We start from the raw sequence: 18318 nt of genomic DNA, 5'->3' as shown, positions 1-18318 counted from the left end.
TGCCGTCTCTCGCTGTCAGCTCTGTTTGTTCGTCTCCTCTCCCCCGCCACCTGCGGGCTGTGTGTCGGGCCCGACCTGGATTAGCTGCGCCCTCGGACGTGCTGGCCCCCGCCAGGTTCGGTCTTGTGAACGCAAGATCTTTGACAAACAAAACGTTTATCCTGAAGGATTTATTCACTTCCCACGGTTTTGACTTCCTCTGTGTGACGGAAACATGGCTGAGAGCCGGTGAGTCCGCCCCTCTTAATGAACTTCTGCCTCCGGAGTGTTCCTACTTTAATTCTCTGCGGTCGTCCGGTCGAAAAGGAGGAGGATTAGCAGTCATTTTTAAAAATGACTTTAAATGCTTCGAACTGTGCATGTTTGAGCTGGAGGGGGCGTGGCTTCCAGCTCCAGCTGAATTTCAGGTGATTTTCCGGAGAAAATTTCTTCCTGGGGGGTTTTCGGGAGAGGTGCTGAATTTCGGGAGTCTCCCGGAAAATCTGGGAGGGTTGGCAAGTATGGTAGGAACACTAATACAAAACCTCACAATATTGTCTGAATGCTAAAACCGTTATGAGAGACCGCCCTAAAAAACTAAATAGAATTTTACATTTTTCTATGAACGACAAAAATATTGACAAATAATGTCACACTTACTTTTGATCGACATATTTTATAATCAAGTGAAACGCAACAAAAATGCAACAAACAGTGAAATATGAACGCAAAGGGTAAAAAATAAACCCACCTACAATCTTTTATATGCTGAATTTCCCCCAGGGATCAATAAAGTATTTTCTGTTATATTATATTCTATATATCACTAAGCTTAAGGACGTTGTTGTGAAAATCTCCTTCTGCGTCTGTGGAAACGCTTCCCGCCCACACTGCCTGGTGCCTCGTCTGAGCTACTGTGATGTAGATTACCATAGTAACTAATTAGATGACCATAGGAACTAATTAGATTACCATAGGGTATATCATCCATTTGCGCAGATTCCAACCATTGAAATACTTTGTATAATTCAAGCCTTACGGTCATTTTAAACATCACTGCACATCATAATGGCAGCTACACTTTCCATCTTAAACATCTAAAAACATTATTTGGGAATGTCCGGCGGGCCAGATTAAAAAGATCAACGGGCCTTAACATGCACCTGGGGATAGGTTGATTGGCAACACTAAAGTGGCCCTAGTGTGTGAATGTTGTCTGTCTGTGTTGGCCCTGCGATGAGTTGGCGACTTGTCCAGGGTGTTGGCCGCCTTCTTCCCGATTGTAGCTGAGATTGGCACCAGCGCCCCTCGCGACCCCAAAGGGAATAAGCGGTAGAAAATGGATGGATGGGCCTTAATTTGCCCAGGTCTGATTAAATTGGACTCTTGTCTATTTTCATGTAGTCTCTTCTCAATAATAAGTGCTTTTAGATAATTACCCTATTAATCGATTCAACAAGGTTTCATAGTCGAGCAAAATTATTTGGTTGGTAAAAAAAACAAAACACCAAGTGATTTATAGACTCTTAAGATATTTTATTTAACAACAAAAAAAAAAAAGGTCAAATGACAAAACCAGAGCAAAGGAAAAGACAAGGAAAATATTTGGTTTCTTTACATGTTCAATGTGTTTGTATGAGATGTGGGAGGATGTGCTATATCATAGTTAGGATTTAGCAAAAATTATGACATGTTTGTTCAGCGGGGGGCGGGGGATGTCCACATTTATATTTTAAACATGGCTCCATGACTACGACTTGGACCACAGCATGGCGGACACAATGAAGGTACATTCTAAGTGCTTTTTTTTTTTTTTTTTTTTTACTTCAGACTGCCACAGGATCAACACAATGTGTTGCATAGCGGTCCCTGAACACTGCAAAATGTGTGAAAACATTCATCCTGGCTAATTATTTGACATCCTTAGAGAATTGACAATACTGCAGGTTAATAGTGTGTGTGTGTGTGTGTGTGTGTGTGTGTGTTATGGGCTCTGTAAGCAATTACGTGTTGTGAAAGGAGGAATGTAACAGTCAGTGCTGCTGAGGTTTACGTACACAGTACTAAAAGTACTATTTTAATGACGCTATATTGCTGTAAATCATGTTCGTACTTAAGTGATTCACAGTCAATGTGCACGTAAATGAAAAGTCGTCCTAAAAGTACAAATCATTCCTGTGAGGTGACGGGCTGCAGCACATCTGTGTTCAGTTCAGGGGTGTGAGGGCTGCTGGTTGCTCCCAAGCCGTCGCCACTGCCCTCGAGAGGAGAGTCTGTCGGTGGAGGGGAAGGAGAGTCGGCGACGGGTGCTTCGGCGGTGCCGCTGAGGTTCTGTACCTTCTTGTTTAGTTCGTTACGTTCCGCTTTGAGGGCCCGCCGCAACTTCTCCAAGCGCTGGACTTTGCCCTGTAGGGCCTCGAAGTCACGATCCCGTGCGGATTTCTGGTGATAAAACATGACATTTGCTTATGTTTCCACTGTAACCAAAGTAGACAATCTGACAGACAACTGTTAATTTTATTTTATGACTACTATGCAAACAAAAAGAGACAGAAATTGGTTTCAAAGTGAAGTGAATTAAATGTATATACTACTTTTTCTCTAGTGACTGAAAGCGCTTTTCAGAGTGAAACCCATTATCTACATCTTGAAGCTCCATTTAAACCGCAATGGTTTAGTGGCAAAAGGTTTAGGGTAAAGTGTAGTGATGGGTTGATGAGGCTTCATGTATTGTTTCGACACATTGCAAAACTGTATTGATACTGTGTCACTAAATACTGACATCTGCTGGACATTTAAAATCCCTACAGTCAACCTATGGACCGACTCAACTGACACTGATTTTATGACCTAGTATATACAACAATATAAACCAAATCATTGTCTTTCATTTAAGATTATTTCATATTTTCATTTAAATAAAAATATATTTTTTATCTTTTTTAGATACAGTCAATAAATAATGTGATCATGATTGATTAATTGAAACTTTTATTACTAGATTGCACAGTTCAGTACATATTCCGTACAATTGACCACTAAATGGTATGCACATATATCATAACATGGAAATCTAAGAGAATGTGTTGTGAATGAGGATACTTGTGGACTGGGATTTTTTTTTTTTTTTACATGCGCTCTGAATACGCACTGTTGATTGAAACTTTTATTAGTAGATTGTACAGTACAGTACATATTCCTTACAATTGACCACTAAATTGTAACACCCTAATAAGTTTTTCAACGTGTTTAAATCGGGGTACACGTTAATCAATTCATCGTAAAAAGGTGATGGGTTCGAGCTGGATTTAAACAACTGCCCTAAAGATGTCAGCATGAACAACTAGAGTCCTCCACTCTACCAACTGAGCTATCGAAGAGATAGTTTGTTGCCGCTTTTAAATGTAACCAATAAGACGTTTTTGTGGGTGGGACGTGGCAGTTTTGCTAAGCGCTAAAACAAGAATTACAAACTATAAACATAAGAAAATGATCGCTTACTGTACAATGTCTGCTTTTACTTCAATGATAACTGATAGGATGTTCATAGTGTCCTGTTTAAATTAGGAATAATCATAAGCCACATAAAGGGTTAAAAAGAAAAGTTGCTGTCTGCACACAACGTCTGCGGTTGTCGTGTCTTTGTCTCTATCACCGGGTATAAATTGAATGTCACAACTTCTAGATCGATGGCTGAATCATCAGACTTAAAGTGCAAGATGTCCTGTAAACATAATATTTGGTCTAAAACATTTTTTTTATTTAGTATTGTTTGGGTTATTTAGCCACAATTATTTACTGTTAAAAGTATAAACATAAACCTTCTTGGCGCTCTAACAATTAATTCAGGCACAAGAGTACCCTTAGAGAGAAACAAAAAACTTTCCTGCAATTGGGTAAATTTCTACACTATATTTTACCTTTAGATTTATTCTCATGTCGTTTGGCTTACATGTCCCATGTCATTTAACACATAATTTTTTGTTTTTTAGTAAATAATTTACTAACACTATCAACATTGAAAATGTAATGTAAAATTTTACAACATGCATGAAATACCTCAAAAAAACTTTCCAATGACCTGAGGGTGCTCAGGTAAAATACCGTGTGGTGACCTGTGTTTACGTCAAAAATATTCCTTCTCGCTGGCTAGTAAAATAAATATTCTTGAGCTATAACTGGTTCGGAACTAACAGTGTTCGGATTATAATAATCCAAATATGTTAAGCAGCAAAGTAGAAAGCTGTTAACTTTTTGGCTCGTAGAGCAAACGGAAGCGACAACAACTAGTTGATCGTCTCCCCGTCCTGCAAATCACTGCAGTGTCAAGCAAGAGGAACAGCGAGTACTTGCGGCTGAAGTGAGCGTTCAACTAATTTCGTATACCGCCTTTTTTGGACTATAAATCGCAGTTTTTTTCATAGTCGACTTATAATCAGGAGCGACTTATGTGTGAAATTACTAACACATTTACCGTATAATATCAAATATCATTATTTAGCTCATTCACGTAAGAGACTAGAAGTAAAAGATTTCATCGGATTTATCGATTAGGAGTGACAGATTGTTTGGTAAACGTATAGCATGTTCTATATGTTATAGTTATTTGAATGACTCTTACCATAATATGTTACGTTAACATACCAGGCACCTTCTCAGTTGGTTATTTATGTGTCATATAACGTACACTTATTCAGCCTGTTGTTCACTATTCTTTATTTATTTTAAATTGCCTTTCAAATGTCTATTCTTGGTGTTGGATTTTTTAAATACATTTCCCCAAAAAATGCAACTTATACTCCAGTGCGACTTATATATGTTTTTACTCCGAAAAATACGGTAGATTTTATTTTTAGATATTTCATCTAAAAAAAAGTAAAGCGGAAGTGATATATCAACGCGAAAATTAATGTTTAAAAAAGCAGACTTTTGCGTTTTTGCAAACATTTCCCATGCCTGTTAAATAAGCAACATGTCTACAATAAATTACCGTATTTCCTTGAATTTCCGCAGGGCATATAGTATGTGCCTGCCTTGAATTACTGCCGGGTCAAACTTGCTTACAGAAATAATTAGTGCATGCTTAGTATTACTGCCTGGTCAAACTCGTGACGTCACGAGTGACACTTCCCCTGTCATCATTTTCAAAATGGAGGAAGCTGATTTCAATACCGGTAATTTGAAATTGCATAAAGGGAAGAAGAATAAGAGCTATTCAGTAGGATTTAAGGTCCAAGCTTACATCACACTCAAATTTTTACTGCATACCTTTGGTAAGTGCCGGAGTGAGAAGAGGTTTTAAAATAATAAGCGCATGCTTACTTTTACCGCATGCCTTTGGTAAGCGCATGAATGAGAAGAGGTTTTCAATTAATAAGCCCCTTGGCGGCAATTCAAGGAAATACGGTATGTGTTACTGTGAATTTTAAGAATAGTCGATTACCGTATTTCCTTGAATTGCCGCCGGGGCGCTAATTAATTTAAAACCTCTTCTCATAACTGCGCTTACCAAAGGCATGCAGTAAAAGTAAGCATGCGCTAATTATTTTAAAAACTTCTTCTCACTCAGGCACATACCAAAGGCATGCAGTAAAAATTTAAGTGTGATGTAAGCTTGGACCTTAAATCCTACTGAATAGCTCTTAATCTTCTTCCCTTTCTGCGATTTTAAATTACCGGTATTGAAATCAGCCTCCTCCATTTTGAAAATGATGACAGGGGAAGTGTCATTAGTGACGTCACGAGTTTGACCAGGCTAATTATTTTGCGAAGCGAGTTTGACCCGGCAGTAATTCAAGGCAGGCGCATACTATATGATCTGCGGCAATTCAAGGAAATACGGTATGTGGACTAATATTGGAAAAGCAACCTTATCTGCAGTGTTGTGGTGAGACTGTGGTTAACAAGCGATGCTTTACCTCCTCAGCCATCTCCAGAAGAGCCTTGTTGCTGCTCTCCCACCTGGAGCGATACATGGCTGTCTCCTTCTCCAGCTTCTTGATCTTCTTGGTCATCTGCGAGCGTTTTGGCAGAATAGAGAAAGTCAGGTGGGAGACGAGAGAACTGGACAAGGCCTTACCTTCTCCATCTCCTGCTTGAAGGTGGTGAAGACCTCGTTGCTCTTGGTCAAGGTGGTCTGGAACTCCTCAAACTGGTCGTTGTAGAGAGACAGCTGCCAAGGCACAGAGCAAGGATAAAAGATGACGTCTTCACCATGACGTGTGAGGAGGAGGAGCAGGCTTACCTGCTGCTTCAGGTGACCTTCCTGCTGCTTCATCAGCTCGCACATCCGCTGAGACTCCACCGCCTCTTTCAGCAGCTGAGGACAGAAAGTTGCTTAGTGGTTAGCAGCTAATAGTGCGTTGTGATACCTGTTGTAATCACAATAATAAAAATTACAAAATCTTTCTCTTTGTTGTGGTGTTCCTCCGACTCTAAGAGCATCTCCTCTGCCTGGTTAAGTTTGGTGTCCACCAGCTGCTGCTGCAGTTCCTTGTGCTTCACCACTTTGTCGATGTGCTGCCACACAACGCCAGCAAAGTCAGCGGCCAAACGTTCAGTGACCTATTGTTAGTACTGGAGGCGGCGACGCACTTCCTCACGTAACTTGTACTGCTCGTACAGCTTCTTCAGCTTCTCCGACAGCTCCGTGTTCTCCTGCCGCAAGCTGGCGTTCCTCTCGTTGTGTTGCTCCATCTGCACCTGGATGTCATTGATCGTCACCTGGAAATGTGACGTCACCTCCTTTCTCTTCTCCTCCTCCAGACGAGTCCTCTGTATGCCTTCCTCCTGTGGACACAACATGCCTGAGACTCATTTCACAATACAGCAAACGTTTACATGCAAAAAAATAGATTATTTTTCATCTGCTCACTATGGCGTTGTAAAATTATGATTATGCTGTGCCAAAAAATGTACAAGTCAACAATTTAAAAAAAGATTTTGTAAAAACAATATGCACACACACACGATAAAGATTTTTTTTTTTAACAATGGAATACAAAAAAGTTTTTGTATTTTTCAGAAAGAAAATATAGGAATTATGGAAAATCTTAACAATATGCAAAAACATTTTCAAAAAAGGAATTGAATAAAACAATACAATTTTTAAGATAGAATATTAATTTCATACATAATTTTATATAAGAAAATACATTGTACGATATTGTACCGAAATGTTTGTTTAATGTTGTACTCTTACTGGAATTAAATTGCACTTCTTGCAAAAAAGGTCCTACAAATATGCACAAAAATGTTCATTTTCAAAGAGTATTCAGATTACGAAAAGGACATATTTAAAATATCTTTATATATGTAATTTTTTTTTGAAGAATACAATTGTTACATTAATATAGAATTAAGTTGTATTTTTTTCCAAAAAGGGCACAATATTGTGAGAATAAAATTGCATGTTTCCAGAAAAAAGTAATGAGATTACACAAATAAATTTGAATTGTTTTCATTAATGAAAATAATAAATATTTATAAATACAGTTGATATATTTATAAACTTTTTTTCAAAAATACAGTTTGATATAATATCAATTAAATTGTGTTTTTGTGTCATAATGTTAGCAAAATTGTTTTATTTTATCACCCAAAAAGTGAATATCATGAAAGTGCAAAATTGCATTTAAAAAACTAAAAAAGCATTTTAAAAATAAAAATTTTAATTTAAAAAATAGTTTGCCACAATATATGAAATAACTTTTTCCGAAAAACCAATGTTTTTTTTGGTCGTAATGTTACCAAAATCATTTTATTTTTTCACCGAAAAAGTTATTATATGCAAGCAAAGTTGCATTAATAAAATAAAAATAATAAAAAGAAAAATTTAGTAAAAATATCTTTGAGACATCAATATACATACAATTATAGTGATACAACACACATTTTGTTATATTTATAAATGTTGTAATCTTACGAGAAAAAAATTGTGTTATTTCGCCAAAAGTCACAATGTTGTGGGAATATAATTGCATTTTAAAGAAAAAAGTAATCTGATTTTGTTAGCAAAGGTTTTGAGAAAAATAACTTAATGACAGAAATATAAATTTCATTCTATTTTCCAAGAATAAAGTTGGAACATTACATGAAATAAGTTGTATTTTCAAATGTTGTATTCTCCCTAGATATAAGATGGATTTTTTGCTAAAAATGTCTCAACAGAATGCAAGTAAATTTGCATTTGCAAAAAAGTAAATGCGATTACAAGACCATTCTTTGTGAAAAATATCTTCATATTTCATAAATTTTGTAAAAAATACATGGAGTTGTACTATTAATATAGAAATCAAGTTGTATTTTTTTTTTTTTTTACCAAAAAGGTCACAATATTGTGAGAATTAAAAAGGCATTTTTCAAGAAAAAAAATAAACAGTAGGAATAAGGGTTAAAATTGTTTCATTATTGACAATAATATACATTTATATATTTTTTAAATATATTTAATATTTTTACCCCCAAAAATATAGTTTAATAAAATATCAATTAAGTTGTATTTTTTTACCGTAATGTTACTGAGATAGTAGTATTTTTTCGCCAAAAGAGTGAAAACTATGTGAGTGCAAAATTGCAAAAAATAGCATTACAATAATACAATTTGCCCTGCGATAAGATGGCGACTAGTCCAGGGTGTACGCCGCCTTCCGCCCGAATGCAGCTGAGGTAGGCTCCAGCGACCCCCCACGACCCCAAAAGGGACAAGGGGTAGAAAATGGATGGATGGATGGATAGATAATACAATTTTTAGGGAAACATATCTTAGCAACTTTAAAATACATGAAATTATTTTTTTCAAGAATACTGTTGTAATATTACATCAAATAAATTGTATTTATAAATGTTGGAATCTTACTAGAATAAAGTTGTTTTTTGCTGAAAAGGTCATGATCAGACATGTGAGCACCTTCTGAGGAAGGAGAAAAAAAAAAGAAAAAAAAAAAAAAAGAAGAGGGAAAACTGACGTAAGAAAGAAAATTTCTATTGGAATGAAGTGCTGTTACACCCCGAAAGAATATTTTGAAAATTTCCTGCAATTGGGTGGATTTCTATACTGTATTTCACCTTTAAGTTTATTCACATCGACCAAGCTCTTTCGGCTGTATTTTTGACACTTTGGCAATACCCATGTTATGTACAATGGAGCGAAAAAAATATTGGGGGGTTATTGTATTGTAAAATTCTATAACATGCATGCAAAGAACTCTGAAAACATTTACCATTTTCCAAGTCTATACTATAGCCACGCCCCTTCAGGTAATATACTTTCGGTGCTGTGACCTCTGTTTACATCAGTCAAGTCAAAAACACAGCTTTGCTAGCTACTAATAACTACTATACAAGTACAACTGGTTCAGAACTAACAGTGTTTACTTTGATTAGCAGCAAAGTAAAAAGCCATCAACATTGTGGCTCGTAGAGCAAAAGTAAGCCACAACAAGTAAGCTAGCTAGCGTTGCATTTTTCGTATTTGAAACTTCACAATGTGTACAAAATAGTTGTATATATTTGCCCTAAAGTCAGAATATGAGGATTTTTTTTGCGACAATTACATATAATTGATATTATACATATTTTCAAAAATACAATCATATTTTTACATATATTTCATGGTATTCTATTTGAAAAGTTATGTTACTATAATAAATGAAAAAGACTAAATATTCTGTGAGTCAAACCCTTTTTTCTTATTAGTGTATATAAAAAAATTGTCCCAAAAGTTTTGACAACAACAATTGTCTTCATACATAGTAATAAAATAGTTTGAAGGTCATAAAAAAGTTGAATTTAGCTTGTTATTTGAGTGTTTATGTTGCTGTGTACCTTGAGTGAGCGATTGTGTCTTTGCAGCTCCCTGCAGAGACTCTCCAGCTTGCTGCGAGCCAGGATGGCCTTGCTGTGATCGTTCCTCAGGTTGTCCTTCTCCTGCACCAGCTGGGTCTGCTTCTTCTGCAACACTCGCATCTGCTTCTGGCTGTCGCGGTGCTCTTCCAGCTTAAAAAAAACACACGCACGCACAATTGAGTGAATAAAAAACATCATAAAGTCTAGAGGAAAAGCTACAAAAGGAAGGACGTTCTCACCAGTTCAGCATACTTCTTACAGAGGCCTGCTAGCTTCTCCTCTGGCGTGCTCAAAGTGTTGAGAGTCTGCATGAGGAGAGTGATTTCTTTGCCTGCATAGAAAAAAAAACATCCATTTCATACTTTCACGTCGAAACAAGAGGAAAACTACTCCTTACCTAAACCCTTCACTTTCTTTTTCTCCTGCGTCTTCTTGTGTTGCTTCTCCCCGCCGCTGCCGCCCTTGGATCTGCCCGGCTTGCCATCTTCTTTCTCCACCCCGTTTAGCTCAGGATTGTGCAACTGGCCGTTGGCGAGGGCGTCGGCATCGTCAGAACAGCTCTGTCTGCAGTAGATGCCGAGGATGTCCTCCAGCTGCCTGCTCAGCTCGTCGCACCGAAGCTGAACTAAGATGTCTTCGGTTATCGCCTCATCACTTTGAGAAGGCATTTCGGATTCTTTAAGGTCACCAGCTAGGCTGTCCTTGGCAATCCCGGGTGGCTCCGGTCCCTCTACGGTGGAGGGGGCATCCTCGTTGCCCGAGGCGACTGACTCCTCCGTGTCTTGCTTCTCCATATCTGGTTTCTGTTTGTAAAGAGAACATGAGATCATCTACTGTACTGATGTGGGATCTGAACCGAGGATGTCGTTGTAGCTTGTGCAGCCCCTTTGAGACACTTGTGATATAAGGCTATATAAATAAACATTGATTGATTGATACTGTACAGTATTTGAGCTCTTAGTCATACAAAATAAACCTATTATTCCATTATAGAGGTTAATTTGTGTATTTATTACAAAAGCTTTTTTGAAACTAAAATAATGTGTCATAATTGTTTTACCATCCCCCCTCCGTGCGTCGGTTGAGGCGGGCGGGGTTTGGTGCTAGCGGGTGTGTATAATGGAGCCGGTTAAATTAGGGATGCATGGGATTCTGGGTAATTATTATGTTGCGTTTATAATGTGTTACAGTGCAGATGTTCTTCCAAAATGTGTTTGTCATTCTTGTTTGGTGTGGGATCACAGTGTGGCGCATATTAGTAAGAGTGTTAAAGTTGTTTATATCACAACCCTCAGTGTAACCTGTATGGCTGTTGAGTAAGTATGCCATGCAGTCGCTCATGTGTGTCTGCAGAAGCCACATATATCATATGAATGGGCTGGTAAGTTGTTTGTTACGGTTGTGGAGGGCGCTAAACGCTTGTCATTGAAGCACGCCCTTATTATTGTTGTTAGTGTGAAAACCAGCAGACAATCGAGAGAAAGGCTGCTCTGAAACTCGGTAGTCTCCCGGAAAAATTGAGATGATTGGCAAATGTGATGTTGTCAAGCGGCATTCAAATAAAACTCGCACTAATATTAAATTTTCATATTGAGGTGCGGGCCATGTGTCTGAAACCCCTGGTTAATACATAGCACAAAGCAAAACAAAACTTTGTACACTGTGTTATTTAATTTTAAATTTCAAAAGAGTCTTGTGGCTCCCATAGTTTTCTTTATTTTGTGAAACGGGTCAAAATGGCTCTTTGAGTGGTAAAAGTTGGCAACTCCTGCAGTAGATGATGGTACATATGTACAAAATAAACCACATGATGTTAGTACATCAATCGAGGAAAATGATCATACAACATGCATGGCATACTGTAATTTGATTTTGATAATTTTTCATCTTGATAGATTGAAAATGAACACCATTGAGTAGACTGATGAACATTATCACATCATTCATTCAGAAAATATAAATAACGACAAATAAAGATAAAATACTGTTTACCGCAACATGTAAGTGTAAAACAACAACAACATTATGGTCTGTACATTTTCAGAATGTGCTTCTTCTATTTTTAAACACAGAAAACAATCTGAAGGTGTCTTTATTTTTAAGTTATCGTGCAGGGATTTTACCAGTACGGCCCACTTGGGAGTAGATATTTCTCCACGTGGCCCCCGATCTAAAATGAGTTTGACACCCCTGATCTAGATCGTCCATAACATCCGTAACATTTATACTATACATCTAAAACATTTCCACACATTGCACTGTTTTGTTACACTTTAATATTTTGATCAATTAATATTTTGAAGTAATGTATATATTTTTTACATATTCCTTAAGGTTATTTTTAAGTAATAACCAAAATTTTAGAATTTTGTTTACATTGATTGTGTGTTTTCCCTGGCTGTGTTGACATTTCCATTCCTTTCTGTCTTGATAGCTGAGGAGATTCTGATCAATGGAAGGTTACATTTTAAATAAAAATGATTACATTAAATATATTTTTCTCCTGGTCTCTACTTTCGATAGGTCATAAAAAATATTAATCACTGATATCGACCGATATGAAACATCTATATCATCTGTAACATTTTCACACATTACACTATTTTGTTGCACTTTCTTAATATCCATCCATTTTCTACTGCTTGTCCCTTTCGGGATCGCGAGGGGTGCCGGAGCTATCTCAGCTGCACAAGGGCGGAAAGCGGGGTACACCCCGGACAAGTTCATCCCAGGGCCAACACAGATAGACAGACAACATTCACACTCAGATTCATTAACAAGGGCCAATATAGTGTTGCCAATCAACCTATCTCCAGGAACAGGTTTTTGGAGGTGGGAGGAAGGAAATCCACCCAGGAGAACATGCAAACTCCACACAGAAAGATCCCGAGTCCGGGATTGAACTCAGGACTACTCAGGACCTTTGTATTGTGAGGCACATGCACTAACCCCTTTTACACCGTGCTGTCAAAGTTGAACAACTTATTGGTTTATAGCCACAATACTCTAATTTACAGGTGAGAGGTACAAACAATTAATATTTTTTATTAATATATATATATATTTTTTTTTTTACATATTTCTTAAGGTTATTATTATGTTTTTAATGGGATTTTAGAATTTTGTTTACATTAATTGAGTGTTTTCCATGGCTGTGTTGACATTTCCTTTCCTTTCTGTCTTGATAGCTGAGGGGATTCACATCAATGGAATGTTACATGTTAAATGAAAATGTTTACATTTAATATATTTTTCTCCTGGTCCCTATTTTCAATAGGTCATAAAAAAACAATAATTACTGATATCGACCGATATGAAACATCATATTGTCTATAACATCTATAACATTTTCACACATTGCACTATTTTCCATCCATTTTCTACCGCTCATTCCCTTTCGGGTCGCAGAGGGCGCTGGTGCCTATTTCAGCTACAATCGGGCGGAAGGCGGCGTACACCCTGGACAAGTCGTCCCCTCATCGCAGGGCCAACACAGATAGACAACATTCACACTCACTATTTTGTTACATGTTATTAATATTTTACCAAATTATATTTTTTTATTTATCCATCCATCCATTTTTTACCGCTTATTCCCTTTGGGGCTGCGGGGGGCGCTGGTGCCCATCTCAGCTACAATCGGTCTGGAAGGCGGTGTACACCCTGGACAAGTCGCCACCTCATCGCAGGATATTTTTTATTAATCTTTTTTATTTTTTTTACATATTTCTTAAGGCAGTGGTTTTTAAATGGGGGTACGCGTACCCCTGGGGGTACTTGAAGGTATGCCAAGGGGTACGTGAGATTTTTTTTTAAATATTCTAAAATAGCAACAATTCAAAAACCCTTTATAAATATATTTATTGAATAATACTTCAAGAAAATATGAATGTAAGTTCATAAACTGCGAAAAGAAATACAACAAAGCAATATTCAGTGTTGACAGCTAGATTTTTTTGCGGACATGTTCCAGAAATATTGATGTTAAAGATTTCTTTTTTTGTGAAGAAATGTTTAGAATTAAGTTCATGAATCCAGATGGATCTCTATTACAATCCCCAAAGAGGGCACTTTAAAGGCTTACTGAAACCCACTACTACCGACCACGCAGTCTAATAGTTTATTTCTCAATGATGAAATCTTAACATTGCAACACATGCCAATACGGCCTTTTTAGTTTACTAAATTACAATTTTAAATTTCCCGCGAAATTTCCTGTTGAAAACATCGCGGAATGATGACGCGTATGATGACATTATTGGTTGGAGGGGACATATTAGCCCAGCACCACTTATGGCTAAAAGTAGTCTCTTTTCATCGCGCAATTACACAGTATTTTGGACATCTATGTTGCTGAAACTTTTTCAATTTGTTCAATTTTCAATGTAGACTATAAAGAACAATGCTGTTGGTGGAAAGCGGTGGATTGCAGCTGCCTTTACCACCGAAAAACAGCCGGTGTTTCTTTGTTTGTTGTAAAACTTTAACACAGAGCGTTCAAGCAAACATGTTTCTCTACGTCAACCACCATGTTTTTGGATGGGAAAATTGTGATAATAAGTCGGCTCTTACCGGAGACTTGAGTGGATTACGCGACCTCATCCTGCAGCTCAAAAAGGCAGCTGTGATTTTGGCTCCTCGGCTTCTCTCAGAGACACTGGCGTTCATCGCAGCCCTCCGACTTTCAGGTATGACTTTATAATCTCACTAAAACACTATTAACACACAATAAGGATATAAGGGATTTTCCAGAATTATCCTACTAAATATGTCTAATTACATCTGAAACTCTCCCACTGCTGCCGCCTGGAGCAGTCGCCTTTTCTTTCTTTTTTTTTAAATTAGTGCTTCACTCTAACTTTCCTCATCCACGAATCTTTCATCCTCGCTCAAATTAATGGGGAAATCATCGCTTTCTTGGTCCGAATTGCTCTTACTGCTGGTGGCTCACATTATAAACAATGTGAGGATGTGAGGAGCCCTCACACCGGTGACGTCACGCGCACATCGTCTGCTACTTCCGGTACAGGCAAGGCTTTTTTATTAGCGACCAAAAGTTGTGAACTTTATCGTCGATGTTCTCTACTAAATCCTTTCAGCAAAAATATGGCAATATCGCGAAATGATCAAGTATGACACATAGAATGGACCTGCTATCCGCGTTTAAATAAGAAAACCTCATTTCAGTAGGCCTTTAAGTTGATCATTTCTTCTATGTGTAGAAATCTTTATTTATAATTGAATCACTTGTTTATTGTTCGAAATGTTTTTAGTTATTTTTATATCTTTTTTTCCAAATAGTTCAAGAAAAACCTCTACAAATAAGCAACATTTTGCACCGTTGTACAATTTAATAAATCAGAAACTGATGACATAGTGCTGTATTTTACTTCTTTATCTCTTTTTTTCAACCAAAAATGCTTTGCTCTGATTAGGGAGTACTTGAATTAAAAAAAAATTCACAGGGGGTACATCACTGAAAAAAAGGTTGAGAACCACTGTCTTAAGGTTATTGTTAAGTATTTAATGAGATTTTAAAATGTTGTTTACATTAATTGAGTGTTTTTCCGTGGCTGTGTTGACATTTCCTTTCCTTTCTGTCTTGTAAGATGAGGGGATTCTGATCAATGGAATGTTACATGTTAAATAAAAGTTTAGATTTACTATATTTTTCGCCTGGGCTTCACGGTGGCAGAGGGGTTAGTGCGTCTGCCTCACAATACGAAGGTCCTGCAGTCCTGGGTTCAAATCCAGGCTCGGGATCTTTCTGTGTGGAGTTTGCATGTTCTCCCCGTGAATGCGTGGGTTCCCTCCGGGTACTCCGGCTTCCTCCCACTTCCAAAGACATGCACCTGGGGATAGGTTGATTGGCAACCCTAAATTGGCCCTAGTGTGTGAATGTGAGTGTGAATGTTGTCTGTCTATCTGTGTTGGCCCTGCGATGAGGTGGCGACTTGTCCAGGGTGTACCCCGCCTTCCGCCCGATTGTAGCTGAGATAGGCGCCAGCGCCCCCCGCGACCCCGAAAGGGAATAAGCGGTAGAAAATGGATGGATGGATATTTTTCACCTGTTCCCTATTTTCGATAGGTCATACAAAAATATCAATAATGACTGATATCGACCGATATGAAACATCTATATCCTGATACAGTCCTCAGCTATATCCCAGCACTATCATTGCGAAACTACACAATAACGATACTGTGTTTAGATATGGAACGTACTTTGGGAAGTCTCCCGGCTGGCCTGGGAACACCTCGGGATCCCCCGAGAAGAGCTGGAGGAAGTAGCTGGGGAGAGGGAAGTCTGGGCTTCCTTGCTTAGGCTGCTGCCCCCGCGACCCGACCTCGGATAAGCGGAAGAACATTATACCAATACCTGTCACACGAGTAACCCTGATTTAGCTCATTGCATCATTTACATGTGAGTTATAAACAAAAGTCGGCAGACCGTAAAAGTAAAATTGATCCTGTTTTATTTTTTGCATCGCCACTCACGAGCTAGCGTATGCTAATGTTGCTTAGCTAACATTGTGAGTTTTCTCGGTGCCGGTGGCATAGTAGTTCAGCGTATTAAGGTTGGAAATTTTCATATTGAATACACAAATGACACCGCGTAGTAAATTGAAATTATATCCAACCTTTGTAAGTAACAGTGCACTTGTTTTCCTGTGGACTTGGACCATTCGGTGAGAGATACACACTTCCGGTTAGAACTTCTTCTTCTTCTTCGCTTTTGGTTACAAGCACGCTTTTGGTAGCTTATCGGGGTTTTGTTGCCATCTGTAGAGCTTACAATGTTTTACATGTATTTTCGGAAACATGCCAATATAATTACAGTAATTAGTTGTTTGGCGATTAACAAAACCATTATCATTAAATACATATTAAGTTTTGAAAATTGAGTAATAATAATCAAATAATCAATCAATGTTTATTTACAGTGGGGCAAAAAAAGTATTTAGTCAGTCACCGATTGTGCAAGTTCTCCCACTTAAAATGATGACAATTATGGTGGAAAATAAGTATTTGGTCAACCATTCAAAGCTCTCACTGATGGAAGGAGGTTTTGGCTCAAAATCTCACGATACATGGCCCCATTCATTTTTTTTCCTTAACACGGATCAATAGTCTTGTCCCCTTAGCAGAAAAACAGCCCCAAAGCATGATTTTTCCACCCCCATGCTTCACAGTAGGTATGGTGTTCTCAGGATGCAACTCAGTATTCTTTTTCCTCCAAACACGACGAGTTGAGTTTATACCAAAAAGTTCTATTTTGGTTTCATCTGACCACATGACATTCTCCCAATCCTCTGCTGTATTATCCATGTATCTGTTTTGGTATAAACTCAACTCGTCGTGTATATTAACTTGACACACAAAAATAATTTATAATAATAAATATTTATCCTAAATCCTTGAGGTTTGTAAGTTTAGAAGTACATTTCGACTAAATTCTACAACAGTGGGTACGTGTACGCCTGGGGGTACTTGAAGGTATGCCAAGGGGTACGTGAGATTTTTAAAAAAATATTCTAAAAAAAGCAACAATTCAGAAACTATTATTGAATGATACTTCAACAAAATATGAATGTAAGTTCATAAACTGTGAAAAGAAATACAACAATGCAATATTAATTTGTGTGGACATGTTCCATAAATAAAGATTTCTTTTTCTGTGAAATTTTTTTTAGAATTAAGTTCATGAATCCAGATGGATCTCTATTACAATCCCCAAAGAGGGCACATTAAGTTGATTACTTCTATGTGTAGAAATCTTTATTTATAATTGAATTGCTTGTTTATTTTTCAACAAGTTTTTAGTTATTTTCATCTTTTTTTCCAAATAGTTCAAGAAAGACCACTACAAATAAGCAATATTTTGCACTGTTATACAATTTAATAAATCAGAAACTGATGACATAGTGCTGTATTTTACTTCTTTATCTCTTTTTTTCCAACCAAAAATGTGTTGCTCCGATTAGGAGGTACTTGAATTAAAGAAATGTTCACAGGGGGTACATCACTAAAAAAAGGTTGAGAACCACTGTTCTACAACATCTGGTGTACTTTTATTTTTTATGAAATTCTGACAAGCTTTGGCAAAAATAACATTGTAGGGTATTTTATTCACAGCTGATATATTTGAAATGTCCATTGCAAATAAGAGAAACATAATGGCCACACAACAGACATTGGATTAAATCCAGTTAAAAAACTGCACCTGTGTCCAATTCAGTAATAAGAATAGTCAAATGAAAATAGTGTTCCACCAAGCATGGTATGTCCTTGGCAGCAACACCTATAGTTCCGTTGGCAAAGAAGAGAGGCAACACCCTCCTGAGTGGTGATTGAATAGTCTCCATTATGTTACGCACCGGTGGTCTGGAACTCCAAGATGTGCAGATGTCATATTCAATCACAAGAACAAGCAAACAATGAAACCATGGTAGCAAAAAACCCAATAAGCAAGAAGAGACGAAGTGGTCACAA

At 37.5% G+C, this 18318-nt stretch overlaps 1 protein-coding gene across 6 annotated transcripts; it reads right to left on the bottom strand.

Moving 5' to 3' along the window:
* Nucleotides 1–1781: 1781 nt before the first annotated feature.
* On the bottom strand, nucleotides 1782–18311 carry txlna (taxilin alpha). Of its 6 annotated transcripts, none has more exons than XM_061897384.1 (11): nucleotides 16467–16593; nucleotides 10223–10628; nucleotides 10065–10156; nucleotides 9805–9975; nucleotides 6574–6768; nucleotides 6379–6498; nucleotides 6224–6298; nucleotides 6059–6151; nucleotides 5898–5993; nucleotides 2317–2421; nucleotides 1782–2252 (listed from the first exon to the last, which is right to left on the bottom strand). In XM_061897384.1, exons 1-11 carry the CDS (start codon nucleotides 16509–16511, stop codon nucleotides 2187–2189), a joined length of 1464 nt encoding a protein of 487 aa, XP_061753368.1. In that variant the 5' UTR covers nucleotides 16512–16593; the 3' UTR covers nucleotides 1782–2186. The 6 variants fall into 6 exon arrangements, with proteins under 6 accessions (XP_061753368.1, XP_061753367.1, XP_061753369.1 ...); XM_061897383.1 differs by having other exon boundaries at nucleotides 1782–2421; nucleotides 10223–10450; nucleotides 10514–10628; XM_061897385.1 differs by lacking the exon at nucleotides 16467–16593 and adding an exon at nucleotides 16051–16202 and having other exon boundaries at nucleotides 1782–2421; nucleotides 10223–10450; nucleotides 10514–10628.
* Nucleotides 18312–18318: the final 7 nt, after the last annotated feature.

This window comes from Nerophis ophidion, linkage group LG04 (genome assembly GCF_033978795.1).
Source record: "Nerophis ophidion isolate RoL-2023_Sa linkage group LG04, RoL_Noph_v1.0, whole genome shotgun sequence".
Taxonomy (NCBI): Eukaryota; Metazoa; Chordata; class Actinopteri; order Syngnathiformes; family Syngnathidae; genus Nerophis; species Nerophis ophidion.
This window is presented reverse-complemented; position numbering and strand designations above follow the sequence as displayed.